The 18,175-nt window shown below is 28.1% G+C and overlaps 2 protein-coding genes across 2 annotated transcripts; both read right to left on the reverse strand.

Moving 5' to 3' along the window:
• Positions 1-600: 600 nt before the first annotated feature.
• Positions 601-14,566, reverse strand: LOC105123409 (non-specific lipid-transfer protein 2). The gene is made up of 2 exons (XM_011022986.1): positions 14,212-14,566; positions 601-639 (listed from the first exon to the last, which is right to left on the reverse strand). The coding sequence occupies exon 1, from the start codon at positions 14,530-14,532 to the stop codon at positions 14,248-14,250; it is 285 nt and encodes a 94-aa protein (XP_011021288.1). The 5' UTR covers positions 14,533-14,566; the 3' UTR covers positions 601-639; positions 14,212-14,247.
• Positions 4,199-6,312, reverse strand: LOC105123408 (uncharacterized). The gene is made up of 4 exons (XM_011022985.1): positions 5,862-6,312; positions 5,058-5,788; positions 4,762-4,971; positions 4,199-4,628 (listed from the first exon to the last, which is right to left on the reverse strand). Exons 1-4 carry the CDS (start codon positions 5,947-5,949, stop codon positions 4,377-4,379), a joined length of 1,281 nt encoding a protein of 426 aa, XP_011021287.1. The 5' UTR covers positions 5,950-6,312; the 3' UTR covers positions 4,199-4,376.
• Positions 14,567-18,175: the final 3,609 nt, after the last annotated feature.

Here is an 18,175-nt window from a genome sequence, read left to right on the forward strand (position 1 = left end):
GGTTTTTCACGTTAAAAATCTTGGTGTTGATTTTGTGATTATTTGTATTATATTTGGTCATTGTTTGATTCTGTTTTACTGCACAAAGAGGGAAAGAATTGGAACTTGTGAATTGTGAATTGTATTCCGCTGAATTGATATGGATAAATTGGTGTCCGATTGTTTCTAGTTTTCCCAACAATAATAACATGAAATCGGGTCTTTCTCGGATACCTAATAACAAAAATTAAGAGAAAATGATAGGGTTGTCCAATTGTTCAAACCAACCATGGTTCAACAAACTTAATTCCAAAAAGAAAAAGAAAAAAAATGAAATATTTGTATTCAATTCAGCGTAAATATGTAAAAAAAAAATTAAAAATGAAATCAAGAATATTGTAAATATTTGTATTCAATTCAGCGTAAATATGTAGTAATAAATAAAAAATGAAAGATTTTATCTATGGTTTGAGACGACCCTTTGCGTTGGCTTAATTCCAGATATGGTTATGGATATAACATATCCTCATTACAAACCAACTTGTGCTCCCGATTCTGTAAGGGTTTTATATATATAGATGGACCTATCACAATAGGAATAGATCATGGACGGCCCTATTCTCATTAATTAGATGGAATTATATATATATATATATATATATATATAAAACGCACATCGAGCATGGACTGGGATGGTAAACGAAGAAATAGATGTATAGAAATTAAATTAAATTAAATAGAAGGTTGAAACCGATTGCGTGACATGGGGTTTCAGGGATTGAATTTGAGACGAGGCCTCCCTTGACTTCGCTAATAGAAGGAATTTTATTATATTTGTTTTTTTATAAAATACTATTTATTTGAATAATATTTATTTTTTATTTTTAATTAATTTTTATTTTTAATTTTTAATATTAGATTGATTTGAAAATTAGATTTTATAATTTGTTTATCATAATTTGAAATATATGTTTGGTAGATTAATTTAGGTTGACTCGAGTTTTTTTTTTAATTTTAATTTTGTTTTTTGACATTAAGTTTATTGAGAATCAAGTTTCATAATTTTTTTAATTTATTTTTTATAAGTTATTATATTTTTATGACATGAAGTGTAAGTTTGATGAGTTAACTCGATTGATTCAAATTGTTTTAATTGATTTTTTTATCAATTCCATCCTTCAAGATTAGATTAGTTGAGAATTAAGCGTTATGATTTGTTTCGGTTTATATTTTATGAGGTTATTTTCATCTCATGACTAGAATCACGGGTTTGAGAGGCTAACCCAAACTAACTTGAGTAATTTTTTAAGTTTTTTAATTTATTTAAAAACAAAATTAATCTTTCAATACTGAATTGATTGAGAATTAAGTTTTGTAATTTATTCTAATTATTTTTATTGGGTTATGATAATCTCATGATCTTGATCATGAGTTTGACAAGTTAACATGAATTAAGTTGAATAATTGTTTTGATTTTTTTTTTCAACTTCATCATTTAACATTCATCTTATTAAAAATTAAGTTTTATAATTTGTTTTAATTTATTTTATATAAGGTTATTAAAATCTTATGATATGATAAAAAAATTGGTTAGTTGATCCAAATTGATTTAATATATTGTTATCTCAGTATATATATAAAAATATCTTATCTTAAATATTTATTTTGAGTTAAATTATATTTTACCAGTCATTAAAATTATCTTTATACTTATCAAGTTGATTAAGTTACATTAAATTAATTTTTTTATAATTTAACTTTTTTATTAAAAAATATTAACAACATCTTAATATTTTATTATATTAAAAAAAAAATCTTATCTACCTCATAGGCTGGGCGTGGTATAGTTATCCTTTGTCGTGGTTTAATTTCAGATTTGGTTAATTTGAGAAAATCTTTAGGACTTAAAAAAAAAAAAAAACCTGTAAACTTGAATTATTTGTTTTAAATCTATGGTCATGTCAGTAAAATGTACTATATTATAAAATTGGACTGTGATATCCCACATGCTGCAACTTGCAGTGATGGAACAGCAAATTGGACTTCTCTGAGAAATAAAAACGCACTTTGAGTATGCACTGGGATAGTAAACTAAGAAATAAATGTGGAGAAATTAAATTAAATTAAATAGAAGGTTGAAACTGATTGCGTGACATAGGGTTTCAGTGATTGAATTTGAGACGAAGCCTCACTTGACTTTGACTTGGAATTCTTAAAGATGATGTTCAAAAGTAGAAAAGAAAGAAGAAACGAAGAAGGAACTTTGAAAGGTAATTCATTTTAATCTTTGCAATTATTTGATGTTGTAGTAATGATTATTTTTTATTTAAAAATATATTAAAATAATTATTTTTTTTTAATTTTTTAAAATTTATTTTTGATATTAATATATCAAAATTATTTAAAAATATAAAAAAATTAATTTAAAGTAAATATGAATAATTTTTAAAAAAACTATTTTTAAAATATAAAAACAAATAGAGTTACAAAATATAATTATTTAACAATTCCGTAGATAAAAAGTAAATGATGGATCATTGAGATTTTATTTATATATTGAAGATTTAACTGAGATTTAAAAAAAAACGACTGGGGATCTAATTAAAGCTCATCTCAAAGATTAAAGACTTTATTGAGGTCTGTCTTTATTTTTATGTTTTAACTCTTATAAAATAATCGGTATTGAACCCGACCCAAGACCTAACCTGGCCTAGGCTCGGGTCTAACAGATCAATTACCTTAATAAACTCAACTTTTTTACACTTCGAAACTAATCTTAATCTTTTAGTTGATCTTGTACTAGGATTAAATCATACTCTTAAGTAATTTTTTTATTTTTTTTTCAAAATTAACCTTTTAATCTAGTTGAATCTTGACATGGTTTACCCGAATGAATAATGTCTTAATTGGTTTAATTATAATTATAAATCTTACTTGGATGAAGTTTCAATCCGCGTTCTTACTATTTCTCGATGCTTACAGATTGTCTACTCCCCATCAAACACTTCTCAAGGATTTCGCAGGGAAAGGAGCGGTGCAATATTTCCATGGTGGGAGCCCAGCGTCAAGATCTGAACTTCAAATCAAATATCAGCTTAAAGCTGAGTCTGAGACTTGCCGGTGGTTTATCGATCCACGATGGAGATGAGAAAAACGCGTTTCTTCACTCATCTGCCGGGAAAGTCCAACATGATGACGCACACGGCATGCAAAACGACTTGTTGACTAGTATGCTTCACAATTGCATTACCTGTGAAAGTCATTAAATATAGTAATTTAGCTGTCGTTGTCTAGGTCATGGATTCTTTTTTGTCTCTGATTTAACCAGGTCAAAGCTGATATCTATGGCTATAAATCACACAGGAAGAAGAAGATTGCCCATGGCTCAAGTAACTTGGGTGCGTTCTAACACGACATCTCAGTTAAGTAGATAATCGGATATGGATTTTGGGCTTTTATAAAATCCAATCCAGCGATTTTGTGAATTGATGATATTGGATCATAACTATTTTCTGGGATTTACTACTTGTTATTGCTGGGCTCTAGTACAATTCTTGTATTTTTTTTATTTTTTTTGGATGGATGGTTTGTGCTCCAACTATTTCCGGGCCTTTCTTGTAGTGCTGGGCTGCTCATTACTTCTTGTCTCGAGACTTCTTGTGCATTTATTCAACCCAAAGTTGTAGAAGATATCACTTGTTTTTTACTTAAAATTTAAACTTTTTTAATTAAGTTTTTCTAGTGATTTTATATCAAAAACCAATGTTAAAAATGATTTTTTAAAAAATAAAAAAATTATTTTTATACATTTTCAAGCAAAAAATAATTTCAACCCCACTTCCTCCTGATTCAGATTTTATTTAGTTAAGTAATTAATGCATGTCTGCTAGACTGCTACCTTCATCTGTTTCTTTCTTGTTTGCTTCAGCATGATTATCGCCGAGGATGACATGCATTTATTGATGCATAAGCTGCCTTTTCTGAGGCTGAAAAGTCAGATAAACACTGAACGACTCACTAGTGAAGTGAAGTGAATTGAATGGTTTTAGTATAAGGAGATAAAGGGCGTGTTGCTGGAGAAATCTGCGTTGGAGAGGCTTCGTACGCCTTAAGAGCAGATTTGCGTGTATGAACACTGTCAAGATTCTTGAGCAGAAAATTTCTTTTAATTAATCCCTTCCTCTTCCAATTCTATTTTCACAGGAAAGCAGTGGCTATGATTTATAAACCAGTCAATTAATCACAGATATTGATGTTACGCTTTTTAATCACATGTGAAAGAAACAACAAAAGTCAAATACGGGAAAAACAGGAACTGCTTACCCAAGTTTCCTGTGACTTCAAATTATTATTTTGTTAACATGATACATCAACGAGAAAGCAAGAAAAACCATCTATCAAGAACCGATGCCATGGACAATGCCATTCAGCTTTCTATCTAAAACTTCTGAGCAAATCTGTCCCATCATATGGTAGAAAGACAACAAGTCAGACAACTGCTCTGCAGACATATTTCCCATCACATTTTTTGCCAAATCTTCCCTCTCCTCATTCGTCCTCAGTCTTTCAATGTAGGAACCTGCATTCCTCACTGTTGCACCCATCTGCTTGAGTCTGTTCTCTTGTTGCAAGCTCAAAGCTGTGTTGGACTGCATGGATAAAATGATCATTAATGACACAAGATCAAAAGCCTGAAAACAAAATCTATGATCCTGAAACAATGTTCAAAAGTTTTGTGAATAGTGAATATGGACTCTCTATCATTCTATCTAGAGTTTATACCTCTAGGAATTCTGCTCCAGCTTGTAGTTCTGATTCCTTTGATGGATTCATTCGTTGGCCAGCAGTGTATATGTTTCTTGCAAGAAAGAAACTTCTAATTATATGCTTCCTTTTCTTCTCCATTTCTTGATCTAGCTTGAGAGGCCTTGGCACAGATGTAGTACTGCTGTTGAGCTTCTTCTGATAGGCAATCACAGCCTTGACAAATTCCTGCAAAATACCATGTACATATCAATTATGCATTGTTTCATCAAATTCTCCCATAAAAGATCGTATGTAAAGGATGGGTTTAAAACCCGATAGGCCCTTGGGCATCCTGGATAATCAAACTTGTCGGTGTCATCCTGCCTCATTCGCTCTGGATGGAATTGAAGTCCCATTATGAACTTACCCTCTTCAGGATTACAAGCATCAGGATCATAAAACCCCTCAATCAATCCATCTGGTGCGAACGCCATAGGCACAAATCTTTGTGCTAATCTATTCACCCCCTGGTGGTGATAACTATTAACCAAAATCTCCATTTTATCTTCTTCCAGAGAATCCCTAAACCAATCATGCAAAGGTGTGTTCTCTACCACCTTAACCACATGTCTATGCCCATCATAATTATCATAATCCATGTGTTTCACTCTTTGAGACTCCCTAATCTTCTTTGAAACCTCCTTTTCAATGTCCTGATAAAGGGTACCCCCAGAAGCAACATTTAGAACTTGAGATCCTCTGCAAATTCCCAGATAAGGTATGTTTCTTTCAAGGCAAAGTTTTGCAAGCCTCAACTCAATCGAATCCTTCTCTCTATCAATAGCTGTATCGCTTGCATGAATCCTCCTGATTTCTTCTAACTCTTCTAGTGAAAGATTAGACGTCTCAGCTTCATATAATGATGGATCAATATCTTCTCCTTCACAAAGAAGAACACCATGGATAGGCTCAAAACTATCTAACAACATGTGCACCCCACTAACACGGGGCACGATAACTGGTACTGCACCATAGCCAACTATAAGATCAAGATGATATTCACCTGAAAAACAAAATATTAGCGTTGCTAATCATCATATGAACAGATCAAGAATGATCAAACAACGAAAACGTACCAACAAAATCTACAAATTTGTTCTTGCGGAGGCTGCGTCTAGAGACAATGAGAACACGAGGGAGTATAACAGAGAGATCAGGAGACATGCTGGTGTAGAACTTGAAGGATAAGAAATTTTGTTGAGTTTTGCTAGCTATTTATATACAAAACCTTAGGATTTGGTTGTTAATTTAACTGGACTTCCTAGGTTTAAGGGAGCAAGACAGGTCCACATGGGCATGGCGCCGCTTAGCATCCCAATTTCCAGCGAGGTATTAAGTATTAACCCTTATGATTTTATTTTTTTTGGAAGTTACTGACACCAAGTCATGCTAATAATTCTATAGTTAGTATTGGGTAAGTAGGCACACACCACCGTCTAAATTCTGTTAATTTCAACTAACAGCTTCAGGATAACTACTTGATATCTCTATTTGGAGCGATCTTTTCCAGACCATCGGAATTAATTAACCTAAGCAAATATATATATATATATATATATATATATATTACGTATAGATAATTTAATATGATTTTTTCAATTTCTGGTTGAGATTGTTTTTTGAAAAGCCATCAAATCGTGGTTCACATGGTGTCCAACGAAAATATTAGCTTTTTAACATGATAAAAACTTGTAACATCTTCTTCCTATACAAGATTTCATTTCATGGTCTATCTAAAGAAACCCATCGACAACAGCTCTAATTATCAAAACACAGAAAGTAATACAAGATTTTGAATTATGTTCTTTTTTATTTTTTATAAAAATGAATCTAAGCTTGGAAAAAAACAAAAAACTAGATTGTGAGTTGATTTTGGATTTTAAAGTAAATTTTTTATATTTTTAAAGATTAAAGATTGATTTAATTCTAAGTTCATAGATTTGACAAGTTCATTCACTAGTTAGATATGTTTTTTTTTAATTGTTTTTAATTTTTGTGTTTTAATTTTATTTTTTAATATTGAATTGATTGAAAAATAAATTACATTATTTATTTTTTATAGAGTTATTACTGTTTTAAATAATTTTTATTTTTAAATTGATATTTAATTTTGTAACCATATATTTTTATCATATAACTTTTAAAAAATAATTTATAAAAAATTTATTAAACTCAATGAAGTTCATGACACAAGTGACTTGAAAACTGAGATTAATTCAATAGTTCATTTATTAGATAGATATGTTTTTTTAATTGTTTTTAATTTTTTTTTTAATATTGAATTGCTTGAGAAATAAATTGTATTATTTATTTTTTTTTTGTTTTTTTATAGAGTTATTACTATTTCAAATAAGTTTTTATTTTTAAATTAGTATTTAATTTTGTGACCATATATTTTTATTATATAATTTTTTTAAAAAAATTATATAATTCAATGAAGTTCATGACACCAGACACTAAAAACTGAGATTAATTCAATTTATCATTATCTTAATAATTTTTTAAAAAAAAATTATCATTTTAAAATTTATTTTAAAATTAAATCATGTTTCATATATCATCAAAATTATATTTAAACTTATAAAATTAATCAATTTAATTTGAACAACCTACCGGGATTTAGTTGAATTCAACTTTGTTTGGCAAAGAGGTTATGAAGTGTCAATATTTTCAAGGATCGAAGTTACACTCAACCGCATGGACACCAACTGGAGCTTGAAAGCTGATAATCAATGAGAGAGGAGACGTGGATAATGCATGCCTAGGGGAGGCACGTCTAAGACGGGTCAAACATGAGCATTTAGATTCGGTGGATTCTCCTTTCCTGTGTATGGTGTGGAGTGTGGAGATAGAAGTTAGAACGCCTCTTAGCAATTTGGAGATGCACTTGTCCACTCTAGGCCACAGTGTTCTCCTAATGGCAGAGGCATTCTTTTTTTGAACATGGCCTTTATCATGTCTAATGCATTTTACAATTTTTTGAACGTGCCCAAATCCATGGAGAGGCCTGCGGACTCCCTAGGTGTTACTTTAGATTCAATTGTCTTAGTACTTTATGATGAATTGGGGTTAATATGATGTGATCTTCATTCATCCCAGATAAACACTTGCAATCTTGAATTCTAATTAATTAAAGAGTTATAGGAAAATAAATAATTAATATTTTCTTAGGTTTGGTGGGAATGCTGATTTTGTTGTGATAATATATAATGTGTTTGTAGCAATCGCAATTTGTTTTATATTGTGAACTCATAAGTGTTTAAAATTAGGTGTTTAAAATTGTTTGTGAGATTCTATTTTTGAAAATTTTCAAATTTTTTTAATAGTTTTAAATTGATTTTATTTTTTTATTTTTATTTTTATATATATTAATATCAAAAATAAATTCTAAAAAACTAAAAAAATAATTATTGAAATAAAAAATATTTTTATTTTTATTTTTATTTTTTACCGCACTCCCAACACACATTTATACCGATACTACTTTTGGTGAGTGGAAGGGGCGCAATCCGTAACCACGCAATGTGTTTCACGTTTGTCTTACATTGTGACACGTTTTAAGACGACTTCCTCTCAACTTATTGACTTATTTTACAGATTTATATATAAGTTTCAACATTCATAAGAAAGTAGAGGAAGGTGATAGTCATGCGATTACATTTACAATTGAGGCGGCAAGGTTCACGTTACATGGAAATGAAAGAAAATATATAGTATTTATAATATTATAAAAGAGTATTTCAAAGCACGTAACTATAATTCTCATATATATTTTATTGAAAAGATTTATGCTCCATATATATACAAGAAGATTTGTAATCTATGACACAAAATATAGTTTGGCATAAATTTGAGTATATATTGAAAAGAAAGTTGAATACTTAAAAGGTTGTGAGAATATATTTAAAACATGTGATTATTTTAAAAAATTTAATATGCTTGTAAATATAATTTTAGTGTTTGGATAGTGCTTCATCATATATTAAGAGCGAGGTGTTAGTAATTGTGAGATTTTTTGATGATTAAGCTTGTATTTTATAGTAAGAGATTGTAATAAATAAAAAAATAAATTGTTAATTTTATAATTATGAATATTTGTTATTAGTTTTTTTTTGTACTCAATGTTTTGAGAATATATAATAAGAAAATAGAGATCTTGATCTTTTATCAAGGTGATTTAAAGAATATTTATGGATTTTATACCACAAATAAGGTCCTTCTCCTTGGAGGTTTGAAAAAAAAAAGAAAAAACCTTTTACATTAATATTAATATTGATGAAAATGTATCTTATATAATATTAATGATGATAAAAATTAATTTTTTCACATTATTATTGTTGACAAATAAACAATAAAGTTATTAATGTTAACAAGAATATTCCTCTTATATCACTAATGTTGATTGAGATACAACAGACTCTTAGAGGATTTTTACATACTTAAAAATATAGAGAAATAACTACTCTAAGTTATTAGTATTAAAAATTATAGTGATAACCTCATGACCCATTACGAGGCTAATAAAGACTATCAACTTCATATTTAGATTTTTAGATTTGATATGATTCTAAACTCGAGAATACAGAAAATGATATCTTATCAGGCTCGTGTGTTTGCTTGTTTGGTTATGTGGTTGTGGTTGCTTTTCAAATACTTTTCCGTGCCAAAATACATGTTAATAACTTTTTTTATTTTTAAAAAATTATTTTTGACATCAGCACATCAAAATAATTTTAAAACACTAAAAATATATTAATTTAAAGTTAATAAAAAATAAAAAAATTAAATTTTTTCAAAAATATTTTTGAAAGCATTTGAGCTTAACACATAGTCAAGTTATAAGTAGCTCAATAAAAAAAGAGAATGAGAAAAAAAATTAATAAATAAATAAATTATAAAGTAATAAACTCAATTTCTTACCTAATCCGAGTTTAATCAAACTTTGTTGGAGTTTTCTTAAAGTTACAAAATTTACTTGATCGGATTAAAAACAACTCGGTTGATTGATAAAAAAATATGAAGACAAAATTAAATAAGAAATAATAAAATTGACAAAACAAAAAACTTGATGACATTATTTTTTATTTAATTTGAGTTTAAAATTAAATTAAATTGAGTTGACTCAATATGATCTAGTCAACTTAATTAGTTTAAAATAATCTGGTTAAAAAAATTAAAATTGAAAATCAAATAAAATTAGAAGAAAACAATTGAAAAAAAAAATGTAAAGGAGACAAAAAGGGGATGCACCTGCTTTATTATTCGTATTGAACAGAGAAACAAACGCGCTAGTCGGACACCCCAAATGTTTTAGTATGTAATTAACATCAAAATGTGCTCTAAAATTTTAATTGTCACTATAAATAACACCTTTTAGTTGAGTGGTTAATGGCAATTTGGTCATTAGATAAAGAGGAACTTTACCAATTTAGCTCAATAAATCTGATTCAAAATAAAAATACTATTAGTTTAAAACAATGGGCCCTGGTTCTTCAATTTTCGGTCTTAGTTCCTAAATAGAGACAGAGAGAGAGACATCGGCCCTGACAGAATCTATATAGCACAATATCCTTAACGTGAGCCTTCGAACCCAAGGGCTTAATATTTCTTTCTTTCCTCTTTTTGAACATGGGCTTAATCATGTCTACTGCATTTACAATTAGTTATTTATTTATTTATTTATTACAAATGACAGATGAGATCGGGAAATTATTCAAATAAAGAAAAAAAGGAAATGTGCAATAAAAGAAGAGCTGAAAATCATCAACATAAGAAAACTTTTCGTATACTTGGTGTAGGCAATAAAATCTTAATGAATTGGTAGGTGAAACTAAAATTTGCATAAAGACTTTTGGATTTTAGATTCTAAGTGGATATTTTTTGTTTATATTGTTGTTTTGTTTTTTTTTTTAATTTTTTAATTTAAAATTATTTTTTATATATTTTGATCGTTTTAATATGTTGATATTAAAAATATATATTTTTTAAAAAATTATTTAAATATATTTTCAAATAAAAATATTTTAAAAATATTTTTTATTAAAATAAATTATAAAGCAAGTTTACCAGCTAAACGGCTCATGTGACATCTTGCTGACACCATGCATCACATATTATTATATTAGATGAGAACCTAAAACTAATATTAAATTGTAAATCGATTTCACGAGAGATGGATGATATTCACCACTTTATAAGGCTACAAGAGCATTTCGCCAGAGATGAGGACATGCATGACGGCGAATAATTTCTTGAGCCACTGAAACGGAGGCAAAAAACTACAGGTGAGAACCAAGCTTCCATGCTGTAGAAAAATACAATTTTGGAGTTCGAAACAAAAGTCGGCATGATTAGAACCTCTGATGTAAGGGATTCCGATCGGGTTTTGATTGAATCAACTGTCTTGGATTTTGTCTTAATATAAATTAGGATTATTTTTATCAGTTATTTTATTTTTAATAGAATTATAGTTAGGCTATATTGTGAGACCATAAATAGCTAAGATACGTTGAAATAAAATGTCAAACACTCTCGGAGGCTTACCTAAACCTATCTTTATCTCCTTGAATATACATCATGCTCCAGGGACAAAATTAAAAATAAATATTATATTTCATTCTCAGAACTATAAACAGTTAAAGATGACCATTCATACACTGAAATATCTTTTTAAATCTTGTACTCTAAGTTACAGAGGAAGCCGGAAGAAACACTTGCTATTATTAGAATTTGTCTACAATAATAGCTTTTAGGTCATTATCAATATGGCCATGTTCCAGAGCGGAGCTACGAATTTTTCTTGCTCTGAATTATTAAATAAATATATAATTTTTTAAAAAGTAATTATTAATTTATAAATATGAATTTTTAAAGTTAGTATTAAAGTTTTAATTTAAATACATTATCCAGAATATTAAAAAATAAATTTAAAAATATATAAAATTAAAGTAAAAAGTAAAAAAAAAACTTGATATTTTATTAAATTTAATTCATTTACAATCAAATTTGAATCAAAATTATAACAACCCTTCAACCGCGATAAAATAATAATATCATGTTAATTAAAAAATAAAGTAATTAAATTTTTTATCTTTTAATTCCTCATTCCTTCACTTAATTCTTCCTTATATTAGTGTTTTATAAGTTAAACTTTATAAATTTACAAGGTTATTCTCTTGTTTTTTTTTCTTGAATTTTTTTATGTTTTTCCCTTACTTTTATCTCTTGCCTTTTCTTTGCTTTTTTTTTCTACTCTACTTTTCCCTTACTTTTCTCTCTTGCCTTTTCTTTGCTTTTTTTTTTTTCCTACTCTACTTCTACCCAGTCGGCAACATATAAAAGGAAGGAAGAGTCAATTTGTTTTATTTTTTAATGGCAAATAACTATTTTACCCTTAATAAGTTGTTTTGCTTTTATTTGACAGTTTTTTTTTTTGTTATTACTACCAAGATCCGTTCATTCTAAAATTTTAAGCAGAATTTATTTAATATATTTTAATATCCCTTGTAAAATTTCAGCTTAATCTAATAATAAAGATTTCTTATAAAATTTCAGCTTAATCTGATAATCAATTTTGCTTTTATTTGATAGTTTTTTTTTTGTTATTACTACCAAGATCCGTTCATTCTAAAATTTTAAGCAGAATTTATTTAATATATTTTAATATCCCTTGTAAAATTTCAGCTTAATCTAATAATAAAATTGAAAATTACATCCAATAACATAAAACTAGTTAAATTATGATTTTTTATCAAATTTATAAATTTCTCTAAAAATTATGAAATTTTAATATAAGTTAAAGTATTATATTACAAAGCTTCATGTAAATTTTCATAATTTTTTGATAACTTAATTAAAAATTATAAATTTTTTTATATAAAACTAGTCTAAAAATATTGATAAAATCCTAACATGAAATTATAATTTTTTTTTATATAAAACTAGTCCAAAAATATTGATAAAATCCTAACACGAGGGAGACCCATCCTAGTCCTTAGCATGGCGACGCAATTGGCCATGTTTGAAGTATTTTATGAGAAAAAATGTATTTTATAAGAAAAAGTGTCAAACTCCCTTAAGGTGGGATGATGTGGGCGAAATGAAATCATTAGGGTTGGGACTAGTATAAATGCTTATAGATAAGATCCAAATAATTAGGTTATGAATAAAAAAGGTTCAAGATATAAAAGAAGTTTGAATTTTGAGGTAAGAAATCAAGTGTTCTTGAAAGTTTTGCCCTAAAAAACCATAATTTGATTTGGGAAACAAAAAAAAGTTAACACTAAAATATATCAACCTCTTTGAAATGATAGAAGTGCTTGGACCTATAGCCTATCAATTAGCATTGATAGCTCACCTATTTTAGATTTTGCAATTATACGTTGAAGACTAATAGAAATATTTGGCAACTCGACATTTCTTCATTTGTTTACAAATCTAAAATATTCAAATATATTTATTGTAATTGATGCAATATGTGTTGAGGGGGGTAGCCCTAAGCCTGCCCTTAAGAACTGGTTGTATGAATATTAATTTCAATAAATTTTTTATGAATCCTTTAATTAAAAGGGAAAACTCTTTGTATGTTGATATGTACGTGTAGATTATGTTAGTATTTCAAGTACAGATTGGGAGGGCCTTTATAGAAAGGAGATTTAGTTCTTTATATATATAATAAAAAACTAATTTATTTTCGCCAGAGAAGAGGACATATGATGATGATAATATCTTCAGCCCCACTAAAACAGAGAGGCCAAACACTAAAATTATAAATTATTTGATTTTTCTTAATGAGAAGACCTTCAAATAATCTTGATTTATTCTAATTGCTGCACAGAACAAGAATTCTCTAGATTATATTCTCTTAGAAGATCTCAAGAGCCTCAAATAAGATCTTAAAAGCCTCTTGGTATGATATAGATACTGTGGTTTATCCATGACAGCTCTTAAATATTAATAATTAAAATCTTAGAGAGCTCATAATTACTTTAACTTTTATTTCCGTCAAGATATTATAAAACTGGGAGTAAATTCAGTACAACTCCGGTGATTTGATAAAAATGAAGGGATTCCAATAGCAAAAGTAAAAACAATTATGATATTTTTTATTCATAATAAAATTTCTGAGAGGGAAAAAGAAAAAAAAGCTCTGTAGCCGTTTGGCCAGGTAGCTAGGGCTTTAGGTGTCGTAACACTAACCATCCAACATGGTTGAAAACTCTTATTGTCCCAAAAAAAAAAGGAAAATCTGGCATGCATTCATCCGACCAGGGTTCCAGCTTTGATATCATACAAAAATAAAAAAGAAAAAAGCATAGAAGAATAATATTCATAACATTTATCTATCACAAACTAGTTAATTTATTGATCGTAGAGATTTTGTAGCACAGCTTGATCTCCATATTTCCCTTGACCATAGATATATATAACACTATTCATACCATTACATAATATTCATAACAATTAGCAACTAGGGTAGGGAACGCCACAGGCACTGACAACCTTTCTAGCACCAGGAGAGGAAACATACTGCTTGAGGCTCGGATCCTTGAGGTATCCACAGAGACAAGGCTTCTGCTCCTTCAATTTGCTGCAGCAAGTGGTCGAGGGTGGTGTAGAGGACGTGATTGCTCCTAGGCATGGGCTCAACTGCTCTGGGTTGCATGTCTCTGCTTGTGACACTTGTGCTTCAGCCAGTAACATCGTCGTGACCACCATCACAATCATGAAAAAAGACGCCATCTTCATCTTCAGTAATCTTGTTGCTGCTATTTTTTTTCCTGTGGGCACACAAGAAATGATGCATGAAGCCATGATCTTGCCCAACAATTTATAGAAAGGTGATGGTGAATCAAGTTCACGGAGGCCAATAAGTCAAGCATGTGTAGCCAAAGTTTTGGGTCCTGCCATTTTAACGTGTAGTTTCTAAATTCTAAACCTCATTTCTTTCTTGTCAATGGCTGTACACACTACATGTTCCTTCGGACATCTCTCAACGTTGATTATTAAAAATACTTCCAATAAAGATAATGAATGATTGATACTTTATTAATTTTTTTTACATAAAATGTTGTATAGTATGTAATATTTATCCGTCAATTATGTTTTAATTATAAATTTGATAACTTTAAATGAGATTGATAAAGATTGTAATGATAAAGTTATAGAGAAATATGGTGATATTTTGATAAAAATTGACAAAATTAACTCAATCTTATCAATACTTTATTCAAATTTTGCTCATTTAAACAAGGAAAAGCTCAACAAGTTCATTGCACCGTACTAAAGTAAGGGTGTTCACAAGGATGCATCTATATGTGTTGTATTGGCTTTTAATATGCTTTTGCATCAAACTTGAACTATAATATTATAAAATCTTGATGAAGTTGTTTGTGATGAAGTGTCTATCAAAATATAGAATTAAGAATTATAATCAGTTAATTGTTTTGTTTTTTGGACATGTAACTTGTTTAGTTGTTCCTGTTAAATTGTATTAAAATGTTTGTAGATAATTATTTTTGTTAGCATATTGTTTTTTTATTTTTATTTTTTTGTTAAACTTTTTAGCAAAGTGAATTCTAAAAGAGATTTGCATTATTTATCTTTTTAGGACCTAGATATGAGGAGAAACCAAAGTGATTTATAATAAATTATTTTTTAAAATTTTTTGGATCAACTCAAGTAACATGTAACTTTATTACTTGTCTAGATTAACTTTTAAACTAGATCTAATAATTATAATAGCAATGCGTTAGATTAACTTTTAAACTAGATCTAATAACTATAATAGCAATCCGTTTTATTGTTTTATTATTTTATTATTGAGAATAAATTTTTTATTTTATATCTTATAATTATTTCCGAAAGGAACTCCTTCAACTTCGCAATTAAATATATTTTATGACATTTTGAGATACAAAGAAATATTAATTTTTTTATTCCAATTGTTTGAGCCTTCAAAGCCCAAGTGGCTGGAAGTGTCATGCCCAAGTAGCTGAGTGTTCCATCCAAAATTCAATCCAAAACCAATGTGCCTCAACCTAATCAAATCTATCCGAGATGCTCTTTCTGTGTTTTTGTTCAGGTCCCATGAGCCACCCATACAAAATTTTCATACGCAATATACACATGTGATTTTTATATATATATATTTTATGCACAACATGTACTTTTTATATGCCAATGGCAAACAATCACCAACATTTTTATGCACATACAACAACCATGGCATCACATACTAACCACGAGCCATTATATCTTATCAAACTAATTTTTTCACTAATAATATGATCTCTTCTCCATCGAGAAATTTTAAGGCTAAGTGTCGTCAAATTAAAATAAATTAAAAAATTTAATTTTAATCAATTAAATATTAAAAATAAAAAAAATAATTTTAAAAAAGTAACAAAATAAATTAAACCAACACAAATTAACCCTTTAAATTTACAATTTAAATCATGTAACCAGGATAACTTCATAAAAAAATTATATTTTTTTAAAAAAACTTTAGTGAAAAAATATTTATCCTACTATAATGTGAAAAAATTGTTGTTGTATGGTTTATTTTTAAAATAAATTCTTTGATTCTGATTTTATTTAAATGAAGAAAAAAATTAAAGGAAACCCCTTTAAAAAGAAAATTCCTTCTAACAGACCGGTTAGAGCAAGGACAGGTCTATGCGGCCGGTTATTTTTTTTTTACTTGGCTAGGTGAACAATGTATTGTGCTCCCTATATATATATATATAAACAACATAGATAACATATCATTTATTTCTCCAGTTTCCATGACCTAAGGGCACTGAAAAATCAAGCTTGAGTTTCTTAGTCTAAAAATTCATTTTTATTCCTTTTGTTTTAGTTTTACCCCAAAACACCTACAAAATAATCTAGAGATCCATATAAACTCTTAATGCTTTAAAACAACTGAAATATTGTCCAAAAATAAAAAATTAACTCAAATTAAAAAACCTCTCAAGATCAAATGTACTTTTTAAATCAACTTCAAGTTAAAAAAACACACCTAAACTAAATTTTTATTATCTAATGAAACAAGTAAATATCATGATCAACATTTTTTGTTATCGAAATCAGTGTGAACAAACTTTTTTTATTGTCAAGATTCGATCATTAATTATCTCTTCTCTCTTTAACTAGTGACCAGAAAATTAAAAAAATAAAATTTTATGCTAAAATTAATTTTCAGAAATTTGGAGGGATTAAAAATATACTGTTAAAAAAGTAAATTGATGAAAATAAATTTTGAAACCACCACCTATTTTATCTATTTTTTTTTTTACTCTAGCCCTTATTCTTTTAATCATACTATTTCTTAACAATTTAATTTAAATTTTTCTTGAATATTTGTTTTTTGAAATTATGACAAAAATAACACTTATTGCAGAGTGAATCCACATGTCACTACTAGTATGCGTCCACGGCACATCTGCTACAACGTAAATGCCATGTCGTTTAGTGTTTGTTAATAATTAATGTGTCACATCCATCATTTGACGGTACGAACGACCCTGTTTCTGGCTGATTTTGCGGGTTCACACTTCTCGCTCTCATCCCTGATTGTTAAAGAAGAAGATTATCATCGTCATTTATATTCCTGAATTCATTAGGTTTATAATATGTTCTCTGATTACCAAGCTTCGTTTAGTACCTTATCTTTAAATCTAAGGCCCTCGTATCTTCATTTGGAGTTCTATTATTATTATTAACAAAAGTTCAAATTGGTTTGATAAATACTGTACGTGTAGCAAACAGATTTGCACTGTTCATTGGAACAGTATGGTAATATATTTGATCCTCACCAAAAAACTTATAAATAGTTATTGGAAGATTAAGGTTTCTTCATGTGGTGCATTATTTATTTTTAAATTAATCATGATCAATTATGTATTTTTTTTCTTTTTAAAAACATAAAAAAAGATTAAAATACCCTTAAAAAAAAAGTTTTCAATGTTGACATCAAAGGATAATTTAATATTTTTAAAATAATTTTTATATTATTATCGTATAAGATATAAGATAAAAAAAAATTTCATATGATCAATATATATATATATATATATATAGAGAGAGAGAGAGAGAGAGAAATGATCAAGAAGTCAAAAAATTAAAACTAACCTTACTCGGCTTTTTCTTATTTTCCCAAAGAGTTTTTTTAATATTGACATGCCATATTAGAGACAATTTAATCTTTGATTAAATATCAAAAACAAAAAAAATAGATATATATACAGCATCTGGAGGTGTCAACACATCATGTACATTATGTGCGACACCTCATGATATTTAAAAATATTATTTTATTATGTTATTGAAAACGTTTTCATATTCTTTTTATGTTAGTGCAACACATATCGTTGATGATGGATGGTTT

This window comes from Populus euphratica, unplaced genomic scaffold (assembly GCF_000495115.2).
Source record: "Populus euphratica unplaced genomic scaffold, PopEup_1.0 scaffold10.1, whole genome shotgun sequence".
NCBI lineage: Eukaryota > Viridiplantae > Streptophyta > Magnoliopsida > Malpighiales > Salicaceae > Populus > Populus euphratica.

Bases quoted from the DNA above. Each gene is read 5' to 3' on its own strand.
- LOC105123409 (XM_011022986.1), bottom strand. From the start codon at position 14,532: ATGAAGATGGCGTCTTTTTTCATGATTGTGATGGTGGTCACGACGATG.
- LOC105123408 (XM_011022985.1), bottom strand. From the start codon at position 5,949: ATGTCTCCTGATCTCTCTGTTATACTCCCTCGTGTTCTCATTGTCTCT. The intron at 5,789-5,861 runs GTACGTTTTCGT...TTTGTTTTTCAG, and splicing joins CAAATTTGTAGATTTTGTTG to GTGAATATCATCTTGATCTT. The intron at 4,972-5,057 runs GTTTTAAACCCA...GGTATTTTGCAG, and splicing joins GATGCCCAAGGGCCTATCGG to GAATTTGTCAAGGCTGTGAT.